Source organism: Numenius arquata, chromosome 1 (assembly GCF_964106895.1).
Source record: "Numenius arquata chromosome 1, bNumArq3.hap1.1, whole genome shotgun sequence".
Lineage (NCBI taxonomy): Eukaryota > Metazoa > Chordata > Aves > Charadriiformes > Scolopacidae > Numenius > Numenius arquata.
In genome coordinates this window covers 109,798,187-109,817,972 of record NC_133576.1, presented here as the reverse complement: position 1 = coordinate 109,817,972, position 19,786 = coordinate 109,798,187, and the positions used below count along the sequence as shown (strand labels likewise).

At 35.4% G+C, this 19,786-nt stretch overlaps 1 protein-coding gene across 1 annotated transcript in view; it reads right to left on the bottom strand.

Moving 5' to 3' along the window:
- The window catches only part of LRCH1 (leucine rich repeats and calponin homology domain containing 1), a 130,772-nt gene that overhangs the window by 17,834 nt on the left and 93,152 nt on the right, over positions 1–19,786 (bottom strand). The window contains exons 15-19 of the mRNA XM_074157733.1: positions 19,155–19,227; positions 13,181–13,288; positions 7,379–7,488; positions 3,234–3,371; positions 1,305–1,382 (exon numbers count right to left, since the gene is read on the bottom strand). Of these exons, the coding sequence (XP_074013834.1) occupies positions 1,305–1,382; positions 3,234–3,371; positions 7,379–7,488; positions 13,181–13,288; positions 19,155–19,227 (507 nt within the window). The remainder of the gene's footprint in view (positions 1–1,304; positions 1,383–3,233; positions 3,372–7,378; positions 7,489–13,180; positions 13,289–19,154; positions 19,228–19,786) is intronic.

Sequence of the window (19,786 nt, the reverse complement as noted above, 5' to 3'; positions counted from 1 at the left end):
ATGTGGGGGCAACTTAAGAAATGCTTCATGTCTACGAGCCCACAGCACTGAGATTTTGATCTTCTCTGAAGTGAAATGTTACCTTTAATATTAAATCATTCTAACATAATAAATCACATAATTACAAGAACTAAATCAGCCATTAAAACTTAGAGGCCCAGCACATAACACTGAATTCTCAAATTTCATTTATGATGAACTATTCATTGGAGTTCTAAGGTAAGTGTCTCCCCCTCAAAATTCCTACAAATAGCAAAAATGAACTGTTACTTGATCTCCTCCAAATCAAGTCCTAAAATATAGATAAAATATAAAGAATTCAAATTGGAATTCTTTTCCAGTGTGAAATCTTTGCATTACCATCTGCTCCCCAAGGGGATGGGGGGGGAAATACAAAACTTCCTTTTGTTTCAGCATTCTTAAAACACATACTAAAAAGAACTCAGTCTTAATTATATTGTGATATGTAGGCAACAACACAGGGAAAATACATCATGCAATTTCCATGTCAGATTAAAAAGACCTTGTATAACACTTTTACCTTCTTCTGAGGGTCATGTATCTGAAATTAACTTTCTCTTACTAGGTGCTTCCAGACCATAAGGGTATCTTTGAAATATTCCCAATGAAACTCCAGAATTCATTGCATAAGTTATAAAAATATTTTTCCGTATTAATATGAGAATAAATTAAATGATGAATGCTGCCATTCTTAAATCAGAAACAGGAAACACCAAGCAGTGCAATTTTCTTATTTCCAACTACTGAAACACTTATATCTACATTCTAGAACAACCTTACTCAAATGCACATTCCATACTTAACACACAATCGTGTTCTTCACAGCAGAAGTGTTTCAGTACAAGAGATAAGTGTGTTATTATTCACTTTTACAATGCATACTATATAGTACTTAATATTGTATAAAAAGGAAAATTAGTAATTAAAAAGAATTAAGTCCATATTCTAAAAGCACTAGGTAAAAATGCGGTTATAACAAAAAAAAAACCCAAACTTTTGTTCAATTACATATTACCATATTCCTTATTTATTTTCCACGGCAAAAATAAGAAGGTATTGGGGATAATAATGAGTTAGTAATTTAAGACAAAATTTGCAATTCTTAAGTGTTATGACTTAAATGCACTAAAGTAGTATTAAATCATATTATTTCAATATTTTTTTAAAATTATACATCTTTATGGCTGAAAACCCGTAGTTCATAAAGTTATCCTTCAGCTTTAAAGCAATTAATGCGTTTCGCATTTTTGATCATCTAGATATGACAGACTTAATTAAATTACCTCTGGTATCCCCAGTTTTCTACATGCATCCAGAAAGTTTTCCACATTTCTCCTGCATTTGGCCATGCTAAGTTTAGGCTGTAAAAACAAGCAAAAATAGTTTACAACAGAAGAAGTCAATAATATTCATTCAGTCAAGAAATACATCTTTTTCATTTTTCTTGTACTGGTGCACCATTTCCCTATTTCTCCTTAAAATAATGCATAAAATTCTGCTCAGCTTTTTTTTTCTACAACTCTAAAGCCATCATGCCTACAAATACCATCTGAGCACTTAAGTTGTGGATGTCATGTGCTTTTACTTAGTTTTTAAAGTCATAATCACACTTAGATCTCTACTTGTTTACACCCAGCTTGTGAGGTTTTAAAACCCGCCTCTTACAATGTATTTGTGATAGACAACATTGATTTTCTGGACAGCTCAGTAAACTGGTGAAGAACAGTTGTGAAGACAGTGGTGAAGAACCCTGGGGAACAGAATTAACTGTAATTAACAGGGTCTTACTTTTAAAGTATTTTATGTACTCACAAATATATAGTAACTATACACAATTTTAATGTCTGAAGAAGAAATTTCCTATTGTAGAACTTCAAGTAGTTCCATAGAGTGTCACTCGGGGCTATTCACCAAATAGTTACAGAAATATCATGTTACAAAAAAACCCAACCCAACAACTCAGTATTTTACTTTTTCAATGCACGATGTGAAACACTGGTAATTCCTGAATATCCACATAAACCAAGAATTCACTACAGCAGCAGGGACTTTACAGAAATAATTTTCTAGGCTAAAGTAATTTGATGGCTGTTTCAAGCAAGAGAACATCATCAACATAAAGTTGAAAGAAAATGAAAATGGATTTAAAGTATCTGCCTTTTGTTATAGAAAACACCGCAAGATTTTTATCTTAAAAAAATGTAAAAAGCAGTAACAAAAATTAAGTTTTTGCCCCAGAAATTCAAGTTCTCATATTTTGGCAATGTCATATTTTTACCAAGACAGAAGTAATTTAAAACCAAGCCACAGTACAAGAAACTCCACAAGACCACCTGAAGAAAATGTCCTTTTCTTAACATCTCTCTTCTTGGAAGTTCTTACAGATTTGCTCTGAAATCCACATGTTATTCTCAGAACCGAGTATCAGGCTGTACATTGCAAATATTTACCAACATGTACCTTACAAAAAAAAAAAAAAAAAAAGGGGGGGCAGATATTCTAAAAACATACAAAACCTCTTCAGAACCAGACTGGTATCAGCAATCTGGAACAAAAATCTGATCAAGAAAAGGACATCAATAAATAGAGAAAATCCTAAGAAAATTACGTTTCAAGAAACGTACACAAGAAGATTACACAGTTTTTATGTCCTAAAATCTTCAGGTCCTTAGGTTTGGCAAGCCAATATTAAACCACTTTAGCACACGTTTCTATTCCATTCTGTCTTCTGGTAAAAAGAATAATTTCTGCATTTAACCCAGCAGGAATAATATGCTAATAAGTGCTGTAAGTACTTTAGTTACATGACATCTGCCAAGCCAGACATTGCTCAAGTTAACCTCATGTTTCTCCAACCAACAAACAAGGGGCTAATTTTCTTTTAAAAAGGGTCTCCTATAATAAAATCTTGTAAACATAGAATTTCATAGTGTGCTGAACACAAAGGGTATTATCAAAAAATTTGATTGTTGCTAGATCAGAGAGAGGCAGGATAATTATATATATACACACACTATACATATATATTAAAAAAATATATAAAAATTAATGAACATTTGAATTTGTAATAATGTAAATCTTGCCCGTAACAGCAAAGAACATTCATTGAACAGCAACCTGGTTTATGTAACCAAATCTCTTTTTGCAATAAACCAGTAATTTTTAAACATTCTTCCCCCCAACCCCAATGTAATAAGAAACATTCAACTTACTACTGCTGGTGAAGGTACATGAATACTTCCTACAGACCGAGGACGAACGTGATTTACTAAATGGCAGAGAACTACACCATCCATCAGCGCAGATCCCAAGTCTTCAGGCAAACAAATCTTTAGTCTTGTTTCTATGTTCTGCAAATGTAGAACACAAACACACTTTAATATGGAGATGGATGAAGGGGGAAAACAAAGGAATTTATATCTCATCTTCTCCCATGCTGTGGACACACTGCCAGTTTGGAGTTCCACTTTACCAAGAAACACACTACCTTTATAACAAATAATTATTTAAAAACTAAAAGCCAACTCACTCTACTCTATGTTGGTCATTGAATTACGTAAAATTCTTTAAAAGAACTCAACATTTCAAATGCTGCTGTCATAATATGCATTTATTTTTTATATATACATATAAAAACACATATACATGCAATTAGCCTTGGGATAGCACTACGTGTGTCTCCTCCTTTTCAGCATTCCCTCAAGTCTTCTACTTAAGCATCTCAAATTTTCTTTATCATCAGCACTTTGAATCAGAACTACATTGTGTTAATCACTGTACAAGCAGACAGTAAAAGGCAGTCTTTCCCCAGTAGCCAAAAAATTACTTATGAAACATTAGAGTGATCAGAAAGACTGAGGCAAAACATTCAGATTTAAAAGAGAATTTGTGGATACTTGTTAAGTAAAACCAAAGTATTCACTGAAAAGAATCTTGTATTGCAAAATAAAATAGTTTGAAAATATTTCAGAATTTTCCAGAAAAAAACCCTCCTACAATAAGATTGTTACATATGAGTCTCCTAGATTGTGTTCCAATCTTGAAAACATTCCAACACTATACTTCGAGATAACTCATAGATTAATTCTCAGAGATAATCACTTCCATTACCTTAGAACAGATATTTCTTATTACTAGTTGAACCTCCTTAATGTCGTTATTCTCTATTAATACATTACCTCAATCTATGCTGGCTGTTCTAGATGAAAATAGATTATTCTCTTTAGAATCAAAGGAGAGTGTAGGTTGGAAGGGATTTCTGAAGGTCATCTTGTCTAACAAATATGAAACGAGATCAGAGCCTTGGTTAGTTAAGCTCTGGATATTTGCAAGGAAGGAGATTCCACAACTTCTCCAGGTAACCTTGTTCAGTGTTTCACCATCCTTATTGCAAAGAATTTTCTCCTAATCGCTACTTGGAATTTCTTTCTCTACAATTTGTGCCACTGTCCCTCACTCTTTTTGCATCTTTGAAAAGCCCAGCTTTATCTCCTCTATTATTATTATTCTTCAGGCAGCTGAGGACAGTCATATGATACTCTCAACACTTTTCTCCAAGCTTCTTCCTCGTACTTACTTTGGGTGTCCTCACCATGAAGTAGCCTCCACTGAATTCACTCTGGTGTTTCATTATATTTTGCCAGTTTTTCTTTTACTGTACACACCACTCAAGTACTCGCATGTACAGTCTCACAAGTGCCAAACAAGGGAGTGCATCACATGTACTAATATGTTTTGCTTTCACCTTGGATTAATTCATATATTAAAAAACATTCTTGGTATATGAGATATATACAGAAAGTTATACATTAAGAATATATTTGAGACTTTTTTCCAAATATATTACATCAAGTTTATACAAGTTAATGAATTAAAAATTCCTTCTCTTAAAGAACTGGCCTGTTGGGAAGCTACTCAGTATAGATCAGGGTGCTTTTTATTTTTTATGAGCACAGCGCACCAACACCACTATTTCAGTGCCAGTTCATGGTTTGAGACTAGATTTAATTAAAAGTGAAGACTTCAAGAAGTGTATCAGTTCTCTTTCAATTCTGTCACCAGTGAAGAACTGCTCTCTTTTTCAAAATCATGCATACCACAGCAGCAGGTAATTTGTTCCACTTGTCCAAAGTATTGAATGTTTACCCTTTGAGTGACAAAAATCAACCAGTATTTCTTGCTAGACTCTATTGCTCAAGAGTAAGTGGTCAATCACTCTCGAAATGACAACTGTCTGAAGTGACCACAGATGTATACAAAATCAAATGGCTTGAATGGAGGAAAAAAGAAGTGTGTCTTTGAAGAAAAAGTTTTATGAAATGGAGCAATTTCTGTAAAAACACACCATTCGAAAGAAAAGGGGGGAACGTATGGAAGAAACACCAATGTTCTCACAACATATGGCTCAGGTGAAGCAGTTGAGCTAAAAGTAACTGTGCATTCAATTTCCTAAATAAGGAACCCGAATACTATAATAGTTGTTCCTTCTTGTTTAGTGTCCAACTTGGTTAAGGCTGCAGGTTCTGTGAAGTCTCACTAAATTCTAACATACCATGAAACAATTCAAAAGCAAAATATACCAACAGCTATGTTTATTCAGTAAGTATGAACTTAATGACTTATATGTTCTGGGCTATTTTCTTGTATGGTACATAATGAGATTGTCTGGAGGTTTCTTCTCTCACTAAAGTACCCAGTATGCCAGAGTAAACTTTATTAATCCAAAAAATCTCACTATGTGCTTCCAAACAGGGCCAATCTTCTAGCTTCTGTCACCAGTCCTTGACTTGTAATCAAGCTTTTCACAAGAGACAATAGAACTTTCATTTCAGGACACAACGCTTCAGGGTGAGGGCAAAGAAGGATAGTGCATGGAGCTGAAGGTCAATAACACATTAAACCAGTATTACTGGTAATACCTAATAAAAATACAAGTGTAGGGAAAGCCTTATTAGAGTCTCCATGATCATGCCCGATACAGTGAATAACCTTGTTCTACTTTTCACTGTGAGAATTAGCTGAAATAATACACATGGCAGGAACCTTGAGAGCGTTATTTTTAGGAACAATTGCTTGGAGACTTGCTACATACTTGTGGTAACTCTTAAAAGAAACGTAAAAAGTTGCATTGATGCTGCTGACTAGACTATGCTCAGGAGAACTACATCCTATTGCAGCTTACTACTGCTAATCCCATTTTCTTCTCTATTACTGGTAAGTCTGTCCCATCTAATTCCTGCACCTCATCCTTTTGGCACCATCCAAGCTTAGAATTAGTAATATACAACATTCAATCAACTACTCTGAATCTTCAACAAGATCTGTTCTCTTCAGAAATTCAGCAAGATAAAGTAAGATTAATCGAGACTTAAAGCAGGTGAGGGCCTGAGGTAAGAGAATGAAGACCTAAAAGTCCCCATAGTTCTACATTAAACAACCTGCCTTTTAAACACTATGCGGTAAAAAGAAAAAAAAGTCAACCCTCTTGCTTTAAAATTAAAAAATACAAGACATGTTATTTAAGATAAATCAATAATTTTGGAATTAGTCATTCCATAAAGCTAATGACATAAGAACAAATAATCTTGTAATTCGGTTGCGATATCAAAGTCACCTACCACGTCTTCAGGATTTAGGAGTTTAAGAGCGCGTTTAGGAGTGCAACGATACCACCCCTTCTGTTGGTAACGTGATATAACTGGAAACCTGGACAGGTTCAGGCTCACAACACTCCTTGCAGCAAAGGATGACATCTTTTTTTTGACACAAATAGGTGTCACACGAACAGCACTACTTAGGTATTAGCTGTGTAACACAGACCCTATGCAACCACATGCAGCAATTTTTGCATCAGGCCCTAGCTTCTATATTCAAGACAATATATGAGGACACCATTTTGTATATTCAGATCTTCAAGTGATAAAACATTCATTTCATTTCTAAGAAAGTTGTTTAAAGCATTAGTTACCGGCTTTAAAAAAAATTAACTTCAGCTTTAACTGAAGTTAATAGATTTCATTATGCTCTTTACTTGCTAAACTGAAGTCTTCTCCAGCTGTTAGGAAATAGTTTCTAAACCCTCACCCTTTCTGATATAATTAAATAAATTCTTAATTCCACCAGTACAAAGCATGCTATTTAACTGTATGTCATTTCAGTAACTCCCATTAAGATTTTGCATTTTTACAAAACCTTTCTGACCACGATAAAGCAATTCAGGAATGGTCTCATCAATGTGATTTGCGGAAGTAATATTGCCTCATTTAACCTTTTTAATATTCTCCTACTTAGACAACTTTCTCAAAGAAAAAATAAAAAGTACATTCCATTAGCAGAAATTAATTCTACCAATACATACCTCACGTAGCTGTTCCACAAGTTCTCTCTCTTCTCTCAACTGCTCCATTTTCCTTCTAATTGTAAATTGGGGGTCTATGGATTCCAAATTTCTTTGTGGTCTTAAGAACACTATGATTTTAAAAAAAAGACAAATTTGAGTTTAAAAACTAACACTTTGGTTTACTGATTTCAAATGAAGCAAAATCTTTAGGCACTGCCTCCAGAAAAAGCTGTCAGAAAATTTCTCTGTCCTCAGGAGAACAGAAAAAACTGATCTTGGATTACAATCGTAAATGGAGATTTTCAGGATATTGCTCTGAACGGTATCATGTGCCATCAATGGAGAGGATAATTTTTCAACCAAATCCTAATCTCAACAGGCAAGGTTTTTCAGATGATTAAGCACCAGCAGTGTCCGTTAGAGACTCTGATCTGCAGAAAACTTTGTATCTAACCTGGCAGGAAACACTTCTTATTCCTTGAAGGAGAACGCTCTCCTAACAAGATGCTGAATTATGTAACAAGCTGTGACAAGCATCTTCCTACATAGGACAAACTGCTTGTAGATAAGGTTATACTAAAAAAAAACCCACCCACCAAACAAAGACTAATGTAGGCAGATTTACCCAATTCAGTAAGTCTGCCTACATTAAAAAGTCGTGTTGCAAATGTAGCATTGCACAAACTCTTCGCTGTACTCTCTCCTGCCAACCCTTGTGCTGTCGACTCGATCACTTTGCCCACATACAGTTTCTTGAAATTATTACACGAAATCTCTGCATATACGCACCTCTACGCTTCCTTTTTTCGTGATCAATTACTGTTGGGAATGGTTCCGAAGAACAAGAAGATGCTCAAAATACATATGTCAGCTGTTTGCCACTCAACTTATAGGCCAACTTGATTATTATGGAAAATAATACTGCTTAAAAGGCAGGAGCATGTTGTATTATTGCTTTCCTGCATTCCTCCTTCCGAACGCAACATGACGCTCTAAGTACCAATTAATTGGGTGGAAAGTACAAAGCCTAGAAACCTCAGCTTTTACATACAGCTCCTGCTCAGTCTCAATTCTATTAATTGAAGGCCATTAAAGAAAGAGAGGATAATTTCTGGGTCAATAAGTAACAGGAGAGGAGGGCGGAGCTTTTTGTTTCCTAAAAGGCACATCAGAAAATTGGAACTATATGAATTGCCAATAGAACCTACCAGAGGAGTGAAAAATGTTGAATTATTCGTATGTACCTATAGAAAGGTACATATGGGTGTAATCACAGTAATTCTAATGTTCCGTTAAAAATCGTGGCATATCAGTCATTTTATTTTGGTTGTGATTTGGGTAGTAGGCTGAATTTTAAAAATCAGTTCTCAAAATATGTAACAAATTAAAAAATTGCACTCCTGGTACAAGGAAATTTCATCTACATTCTAACCAAAAGGAAACTGTTTAATGAAGTCCCCAAGTCATTTCAGAGCCAACACACAAAATTATAACCTCTGGCACCTAGGGCTCAAATAAACAAGACAAAGTTTCTGTAGGAGAAATACTTTGATATCTCAGACACCAGGAATCTCACACCTAACTGTATGCAAGTTGGTTAAGTAACAAAATTAATAATATAAGGTATTTCTCTATCCAAAGGGACAGAGAGACACCATCTAATGCAGTTCAGCCAACAGGCAGTAATTCTTTCCCTTATTTACTAAAAAAGGATCTTAAGGCAACAAACTCCTTACATATCCTTAGGTTACTTATCTGAGGCATCAAGACAGAATAAACTATGGCCAGTTACTAAACTTGCTTCCTTCCACTTCTTGACTCACACAGTCAAAGCTTTATCTTTTCACAGGCAACCAAAATTTGCTACACCACTGTTAAATCAGTAATTTTATGACATGCCATATTAAAGGCTATTTGCTAAACAAAACTGCTTTTAAATATAACACCTAAATACTACAGTTTTATGTTAGTAAACTTTATCCTTTTTAATGTCAGCAGAAATCCCACTGGCAGACTAGGAGCACATCCCGGACAGAACTACAGATACCCACTGCAGCTCAGTTCCCATCTCCAGGTAGACTACATCGCTTCACCAGTGTCACCATTCAGAAGGATCTACACACAGGTGCACACATCATAACTAAACACATACATTATGCCAACCTCCCACACATAAGGTGAGAGTAGCAGAGCCACGCCTTCAGATGCAGTAGGTCCACAGTTGGATTGACATTTAATCTTTGTAGAAAGCAAATTGCAAGATTGGAATAGAACTCTATTTCCAAAGCACAGTGTATCAAAAGATATGTGCTGCTTAATATTTTGTACAGAGGCATATGTGTAACTATGACTGCACATATCCAAACATACAAAGGCTGTTAACAACTGTAACTACTGTTGTTATGAAGTACAACAATCCATGTACTTGATTTAAGTACACCATTTCAAAAGCATTACCTATCAATTTAGACAATTTTAAGCTAATTAGTATATTGGTAAATTTCTTATGAAGCATTTATATATGGTAAAAATTAAACAATTAAAAATATCTAAAATGTTATTTAATAAGATATGTAGTAAATCATATAATTTAGGACAACTACAACAACAAAATTAACTGCAAAGTTTTCAAAGTGGAGAAATTCTTACCCAGGACTATTAAATTCTAGAATTATATTGAATCAAAATTTCATATTAGCAAAAATATTTACTCAAACAATTTGAGACTGCTCCGAAATTTTTAAGAGGTGAAATAAAAAATATCTTATCGCTTTTATTAAAAACTGTAATTGCAATTTCTAAGATTTTAATTTTAAAAATAGTTCACTGTACAACTCTAATAATTGAGCTTTGCTGCCTTTCATGGATAAAATGCCTAGATAAAACCATTCTTGAAGAGTAATACCATATTTAAATGATATTTAAATGCCACTGGAGCTTTATTAGTAGAAGCAACATTTCAAAAGATTCTCTATGAAAGCATTAGCTCATATTTATGTTCAGTTTTGGAAGTATCACAGCATTATCATGGAGTTAATTCAGTTTGGCCACAGCTATCTTTGTTTAAGCCTTTGCTAAGTCAATATGAATGTCCCAAGCACAGTTCCTTCTGATTTCAGACTACAAACATCAGTTCATAAAAAGTAAATATCAACATTCCTTATTCAATTCTATTCATGAATGAGACATATTCCACCACGAGGAAAAAGGCAGGCTAATCTCAAGGCAGTGGGAAACTAAAATTAAAAGTTTCTAAATAAAATAAGCTTAATTGATTAAAAAAACCCAAACCAAAACAAACAAAACAACCACACACTCAAAAGCCTTAGTTATAAAAGTTTCAGTTTATATATAGAGTTTAACGAAAAATGTTCTAACACAGAAAGTTTTGGCAGTCCCAAGTATTGCTTGCTTCTCTGCATTACCCACGTTTTCCAGCAAGGGGAGCCCGCACCTCACACACACCTGAAGGGCTATTTTTTACTGTTTCCAATAGCGAGTTGCTGCTTTCTGAACCCATGGTCAACCAAGGTTATTAGGTAATGCTTGTTCCAATAGGTTTTTTTTTAAAAGCATTTTGTATGCTTCTCAACAAGTTAAATGGGTAATAGTTAACAGGATATGTATTTGACATACCACAGTCAAGGACAAACTTCCTTGTGAAAATTTTCATTTTTGTACCAAGTTACAATGCACACAGGTGCACTATTTATAGGACATCAAGGAATTTAGAGTCCCAAGTACTTATTTTGACAATATTATCCTTCAGGTGAACAACAAAATTATTTAACCTGACTCTAAAATTATTGACAAAAAGAAGGTTGGACTAATGAGAGGCAGAGAAGTCAGGATAGAAGTTTATAGTTAAGATTTCTCTTTGATTGATTTGTTCAGTCCAAATTTAAGTAACAGTGAAGTTATTATGCAGAGTCATTTGCTAAACCAAAGCCTCCATAACGGTATGACCCTTGGTCTTGGGAGACCTGTCTGTTCCAAGCCTCATAACGTCCCAGACACTCTGGACTTAGCCTCCTCTATTACAGAGCTGTTGCCAGATAACTACATTAAAGGTGATATGAAATAATAAGACATGACATTTCTGTATCAAAGGCTGCACCCATATTAGTAAGCTACACAGGGCTGGTGCACTGATGCATCCTCAGCAGTGGCCAGCACACATCGACACTGTAAATGTTTTGGCTTCCTGGTATGGTTTTGGTCTGTGCAAACCCACCTCTCTTCTATGCAATGTCTTGGTACAGCTCGAGGAATAGCACAGGCAAGGGACATTCCCCAAAGGCAGCTTAAATGCAGCCATCCTGGTTTGGAACGTAAGAGTGCTTAGGTTTGGATTTGAATCATGCTGTGCCAGCTAACCTCAGTGCCAGAGAATGGTCTCTGAGTTACTTCCTACCATAGGAAGATATACTTTAGATAACAAACTCTAAACAGAAAGGCAACAGTCCTGATTAAAAAAGAAATAAATTGTAAAAGCAGTTTTCTGTTGTAACAGCCCAAGGTAATAAACAGTAATATTTACATTTGGCTTAAGCTTTAATGCCATGAGACATCTGTTCCAAACGCACAAGCACAGGTCAGTCTATACTGCTCATTTCATTTAGAAGACTAAAACACTAACAACTCTAGATTAACATAGATCAAATCTGGCACTGCTAGAAGTACCTCTAGCCTTCCCTTTTCTCTATTAGAATATTATTCATCAGTGAAATTTCAAGCTAGTTTCATACTATCATGAACTAAATTCAGTTTTTCAACTTACCGTTATCACAATTCCTATATTCCATACTCATATCCTTTATAGGGCTGATTCCTTACATATGCTGTCTTCTGTGGTTTTATAATCAAGATCACTGTGGCAATAGTAAGTATTGTCAAGTAATGAACTAATAATGTAGGTGTTCTAAACTGAATGTTGGCATTTATCATTCAAAATTTGTGGTCTGGGTTTCAATCTGATGCTTTTGACAGTTTCGTTGCCTTCCAGTACCTAAACACCCTTCCAATTTAGGGCAACTGGAAGAACAGCAGTCCTACTTCAGTCCTATTGCCTATCGAATATTTATAAATCATTTAATTGTCTAGATTCTGTTTCTTCCATCTGACATTTAACTATTAATGCAGTAGATGACTCTGAGAAACAAACATGGCCAGCTTTGCATATTAGTGCCAAGACCCAATGTACTGTGACAATAACACCCCAAAAAAACCCAAAAGAAGCAGTAACGACATCCACTAATGTACCTGACCTTCACTATGCACAGAGAAATTTTACAGCTTACTAACAGTTTCTGTTTGATAGAAATCACTATTTTTGCTTAGCTGATTGTTTGAGCTTTGTTTCTTCATGGATTCCTCTTCTAGTGAAGTTAGTTATGCACCTGCATCAATAACTGCAGATTTGGAGTAGGATATTTTTATTAATAGTCAGTATCTATCAAAAAAAAAAAAATAAACAAAAAAACGCAGAGAAGACAGTAGCAAAATTAATTGCTGTTTGAGTACAACTTTTATAAATCCTTGAAAGTAAAGCAAGTAAATAAGCCTACATTGGAAATAGTTCCTGAAGTGGATATCATGGGAAAAGTATTTTTGCCAGACTTGAAAACGGTGATGCTCTTCACCCATTTAGTTTTGTTACTACATATTTCACAGTCAATTAACGTGCATCCTCTGAGGTATTTAGTCTTATAAATATCCCCTCAAGAGTATTGTCTTTCATCCTCAGCCACAAGGGGCATTTGCCATATATTCAGGTTTCTGAAAACACAAACTGAAGTAAATTATATATGGAACACCTACCATTGTCACTGTCTCCTTCAGATGGGATACTGTAGCTAAAGTTGTCCCATGTTTGTGCCTGTGTAAGTGTGTTGAAGGAGATAGGAGGAAGACTGAGGGATGGGTCTGCTGGAAGGGAGTGACAGCCAGTCCAACCACAGTGGTATAAGGACCGGCGGGGGGATAAAAGGGGGCAGCAGCAGTTCATATATGGCATTAGGATCGTATGGTAATGACAAAGATGTAATTCAAAGGTGATTAATACAAAATGTGTAATTTTTGAAAAAAGAATGAAAGATGGTGCAGAATAAAAAGAATGAAAAGTTATATGTTAGTACTTGCATATCATACATTATATGCGCAGTTAAGGCTGTTAAGCTTAGCAAGATCATTGTAACCATAGCACTTCACACAACTTGTTTAGAACCAAGTTTTAAGAAAAAGTACCCATAGATATCACATTATAGCTTGACAAATACCTTGACTCCGGGAATCAGAAGGTGAACATATCAGTTGTGAAGTTTCAGCAAGGAAAAGTTGAGAGAATAAGCATTTTGGTGGTTTTTGCAACTATGTAATAAGAACGCTTCCTCCCCCAAAGACAAAGAAAATTTACACATCGTTATGAAAATATTATTACATTACAACCTCCTAGCTGATTTTGATAAGTAGCAACTACATTACTCCTTAGATTCTTATTCTCTTGAAAAATGTTGTGTAAGTACATGTACTACAGATGTTTTCCCTTTGTTTTAATTCACTTGCATGCAGCACTATTTTTCTTTCTTGCTGACTCCCCCAGCAATAGCTCCAAACCTACAATGGGGCCACCACCCTAGGAAAGTTCTGGTCCTCCTCAACTTTTACAGACTTTCCAGGGACAAGAACAGACATACAATACCTCTATTAAAGGGCAATCCTGAGTCTGCACCACAAGCCTTGGCAAACCTGCACTGTAGTCTTCTAAAATAAGCATAAATTCAGTAACGATCCAACTGGGCTCCCAAAAGCATGCAAAACTGCACATTTCCACAGATGCTGCAACAGAGTGTGGAGACTATTCACCAGATGCCTGTAAAAAACATGTCACACCTACAGTTCATGACCACCCATCAACTCACTATGGAGCTAAACTTACACAGCAATACAGTCCCTGTTCTCCAGCCATCCTGCCTTCTCTCCAACTAGTCACGACAACCCCTCTTATTTGTTCCTCAAATCCTTCAGCGGACATTTACTCCTTCCTCACCACATCTACTCTGCACTCCTGTCTCCTGTCTTGATTGTGGCAAGGCTTTCCGCCCAAGCTTTCCTCAAACCTCCATTCTACATTGTTTCAGAACTGGACACTGACATCCTTAAAACATCTCCTCCCTGCTTATCTTCAGCACATCATCCATCCTTTCAAAGCTTCCCACTGGTTTCCTATTTTCTGACACAAAATTTTAATCTCTTTCTCTGCCCTTCACAATGATGTCACTAATTAATGATTTTTTTCCTGTATCTCATCACAATGTTCCTCATAACTTCTGCCACAGCAATTACAAACTCACTCATTCCTTGGTTTCCTACATGTATTTCCATGTTTTATCTACCGAATCCCACACACAAGCAACATTCATGGCTCCTCAACTAAACTGGAGATTATAAACTACCTTTACTCTAAATTCTAAACCATAACCCTAAATCAATTTAAAATTACTGTATAGGTCAAAAGGCAGCTAAAACCATGTAATATTAGAAGAAAGTCAAAGGTAAAGTTTCAGTAAGCACAGAAAGCCCCTATTTTATACCATTCCAAAGTAATAATCATAAGGAATTTAATCACATAGGCTTTCTCCTTCCCACAATGCTGGAATCTGTATTAACATGGTGATAATTCAGCATCACATAAAACTTCACCTTAAACTTCTCCTCACACTCAACCATTCAAGAGCTCTCTCTCTTTGGCCATGCCTTTTTCCAAAGCCAGTTTACTGCTTCTGGCTGGTGGGACACCAGATCAGCCGAACCCGAGAGTCAGCACAACCTAAACTCTGAGCAGAGTCAACACTGGGTAACAGAACATAGATTTATGGCAAATGATAAACAGTCTTTAATTATGCTGGTAATTAGGATTCTCATTATTTTCCAAAGAACACAGATAATGTAGTTAGTGAAGAAAACAAATGTAAGTAATAAATATCCAGAGATTAGAAAAGCAGTGACTAGCACTCAAAGGAGAAAAAAATACCGTCAGGTTCTAATGATCATTATGTGTTTCAACAAACTTGAAAGACAGTGAGGCAAGCACGTCTGCAGATACTAACACTGTGCTTCAAATCCTCTACAAGTTACCAAAATAAATACACTGCATTCACATGTAAGATTATGCTACGTAAACAGCTGCAAGGGAACAATTTTTCACTTCACAATACAAACTGTTTTGTGATTCTGAGTTTTGTCAGTGTTTCTTTTAGCCTCTGAAGGTACACTTTGCTTTTGTTTGTTTGTCTGTGTTGCTGTCACCTTGTTCAGCAGAAACTGTGAAACACACCGACCTCAAAATGGCACAGAACAAAAGCAAAATATTATTCTGGAGTACTGCAAGATGTATTAGCAGATGTTCGGGTTTCAAGGTCTGGCATATTAAAGATACCGCGGCAAGAACATTGCAACACTCAGTTTTGACAATTAGCACCACCTTGAACATTTTAATCAATTCATGAATCAAGCACAATGAACTGAAATTAATTAACTATTTTGAGTGATTCTTTTTCAGAGAGCAAAAGCACTTTCCAAGAGCAAAACTATGGCTCTAAGAAAACTTGTAACTATTTGGTTTTTTCCAATGGTAACATTTTAAGGTTTTCAAAATTAATGTGAATTTCAGAAGCTCATACTCTATGAAAGTATTTAAAATACAGGTGGAAACATCCTGAAAAATTAAAAAAATCCTCTTCTTTTTACCTTTTATGTAAATATCTGAGCCTTGAAAAGAATCTGCCGAGTCGTCAAAACACATTCATTACCTTTCAGAACATTTTCTTTGTGTGCCATGTCAGCCATCAGATATGAATTTTCCCAATATTTTGCCTAGCTTTAAAATGAAAGAATAAAAGGACCTTCAGTCCTGAACACGTATCACTATGTACTAACACAGTATGTACTAACACAGAAGTTTCAGCCACTGTGTTTTATCCTCCGGAAGCACTTACATTTGTGTGTGTACTTCAAAAAACAGGAATCCTTACCAGAAGTCTAGAACAGTTTACTTTCACCTTTCCAAGAGACATAAATCATTATGAAACAATGTGGGGGGAGGGGGAAAGGTCAAAAAGAAAGCAACATTCATTTAAAATAGATGAAAATAAACACAGTGAAAATAAACTCTCAAATTTCAGAAAAGTATGGTTGCACATATTTTCATTGAAAATTTGCCACTAGGTTTTCCACAGAGAACGATATACATGCTTTAGTTAGAACATTTTAATGTTCTTTTAATCTTGCACTCATATTTAAAAGATTTATAGAAGCAAGTAATTCAAATGTAAGCTCTAATAAAGTTAAATAGCTAAAACTAATTTCTAATGAGTCTTAAGGTTTCCCCTAAGGCCATGAAGAAGTTAAATGAAAAAAGCTATTAAAATAAACTACAAACTGAGCTGAAAAATTTTCTTGGATCACAGAATTGCTGGACCCCTAGACTAGCTCAGCTCTAGGACAATAAAGCAGTATATAATTAACAAGTACAACTGCAGACAGTGATAAGGATGGTTCAAACTCAGACAAAACATGCACAAAGTTTTAAAGGAAATACACTGAAGAAACTAGAGGCATGGCAAGGTAAACAGCTTTAATGGGAAAAACATGCAGGATTCACAAACATGCCAGTATTTTCAGTCATGTACTACTTCTATCTGTAAATTATTCTTATGCGTTAGCAAAAAAAAAATTAATACTACTTTTAGAGTAGTTCTAGGGTGGGAGCAGGAGAGGAAACAATATGCACCTTCACTAATTTGCAAGATTTCATTTTATTACATCGTGCTACACAGCTAATATACATCTGAAGTTGGACCTAAATTTTTAATATTGCCAAATTCCCCTGTCTTATCATGCCATTAATTTAAGGTACCATGACTGAAACTGGATGCGATGAGGTGGAAGATTGTGCAGTAATGGCTCTAGGTTGGTGACTCTGTAGTGTATGATATGGAAAGGAAAGCTTATTCAGATTATCAAGTTTTCTGCAACCCATAGCTGTGTCCAAGAAACACTATAGTACTGGCATACTTAAAGCAATTAAAATATATGAATTTGAATTGGTACAGTGCAGAAGACCAACAGATTAGAACCAACTGGCTTTGGTATTTAATAAGGCTATACATAGCTGCAAAATAGACAGGGAAAGAACTGTAGGAGTTATGCACATCTGGTCTTCCATCATGCGACTTGGAGGATTTGTTGCAAAGGACTGCAATCATTGCAATCCAGTCATCCTAGAAATCCTCTAAAAAGAGATTCACTAGTCTGTTTTGCCCTCGCTGATTACAGTCATTAAGTACAGGACATCTTGGCGCACTAAAATACTAAGATTCTGAAGTGCACATTAAACTAACACTCGAACAGGAGCAAATTTCACTGGCAGCTCAGCAAAACACAGATTGCATCCCGTGACAGCAGCAACACGGCATGAGCCCGTTTGCCTTCACACATCTTTCTCCCAATGGTGTTACCACAATGCTGCCACTGGGCTCTGCAATATTACTCAATGTTTTACTGTTTCCAAATCCTGAAAGGACCCATTTGCTCATCATTTAACCCGTACTTTAAGTATATAGAGAAATAACAACATCTCTAAAGTATCAGGAACATACAAGAAAAGAGCTTAACAGTTCAACAAATTAAGAAATGCAACTGAACAGATCTTTCAAACTCTGTATCATAAAAAATATATATAAGATATTTAAAATATCCTCTCATGAAGCAAGGTTGGTTCAAAACCATTTTCTTTGCTTTTTAAAACAACAAATCTATGGGTACAATTTCTTAAACACGCAAACGTGAAACTGCTGCCATTATTGCCAAGATATTTTCTTATGGAAAATACAAGCTTGTAGTGGTTTACCAGCACTTGATTAAAAGCACTTGTGGTGAATGCGAGAGACCAGAATTGGTCTTAGGATGCTGAAACATACTGAAAAACCTACAGTTACTCTTCAGAGGTGATGTGAGATGACTTATCATTGACTACCTCAGCACGGAGAAGATAAAAACTGAGTTTAATCCTGTAGCTAATCCTGTTTTTAAAGGAAGCTGTTACCCAAGCCCTCAAATACATCAATAGTTTTTTGGGTTTTTTTTTTTTGGCTTATTTGTTTGTTTTAATAAATAGATTGCTGCTTGTTAAAAGACTTACGGCTATGCAGATTTAGTGCATTGCAAATTCATTACACTCAGCTGCTGGCTGAAGCAAACATCTAATCTTCCTATAATGCTTGATCCTTACACAAGCATAACTACTGAAAGACTCATTGCATGAGTCATTTTGAGAGCAATGCATAAGCGTTTTCCAAACAAGCCTAACTATTCACATATATTATTCAATAAAATCTAAGCTGTATCACTACATACTCACTAAACAAAAAAACATATTTCAATTAATATGTCAGCACAGATGATATATATGTATACATGTATAAAATGTGTATTTATACAAATACACACATTTTTTAAAACATACATACATACAATTTTATAAAACACCTGATTTATTAGGAAGTGATGAAAATTTGATCCATATATAATGTGCCAAATACATACTTGCTACAAGTTCAATCTTGATTCAGACCTATAACCTTAAAACGTTCTAATCTTCTTCTAACTGTTGTCCAGAAAATGTTTCATCACTGCCTTCTTAAGGTAAAAAAAATACAGACATCTATTAATAACACAGATGTGAAAAAAAGAAAAAAAGTACATACAAATTAGATCATTTTCTTTCCCACATTACCTGATCGTGGCTTCAGGCCAAAAGGGATTGTGGTGTTTGTAGTAGGAGACATTGTCGGACTTTTATCCTTGTTCTGTGTAATTCAAGAACATATATCTAAGTAAGAGTAACATCCAGAATATCTCGGCACAACTGACTGTATAAAATGCAAAAGTTAACAATACTGCACACTACAACTATTCCACCATAATCTGATGACAATATAGTCTCCCTTTTTTATTCCATCCTATTCCTTTGCTGGAAAAGATATGTTTCTGACTAAAGGCTACAAAATAATCCCCCTAGCTATAAGCAAGCTCAATTATTTCTCAGTTTTCTCCCATGTAATCACTTGGTTTCATCAATCATACAGTTTCGCGGCATAGTAAATTTAGAAAAACAAAGACATTTTTTTTCTTAGATACATTTGTATCTTTCACAGAAAGAAACCATTCTGCATGGTATTTTCTATGCAACATTGAATTTCTGTGTAAAAAGCAAAAAAGAGGAAGTTAAGCGTACACCTCAGAGCAGGATCGCCCTTGACCCTGAACTAGGCTAACAGTTGCAGCAGGAGATGGAGTAGCAGCATACAGGAAAAGGTGAGGTATCATCATCATACCAGCAATGGTAACATAGAAAGAGCCCGGCAA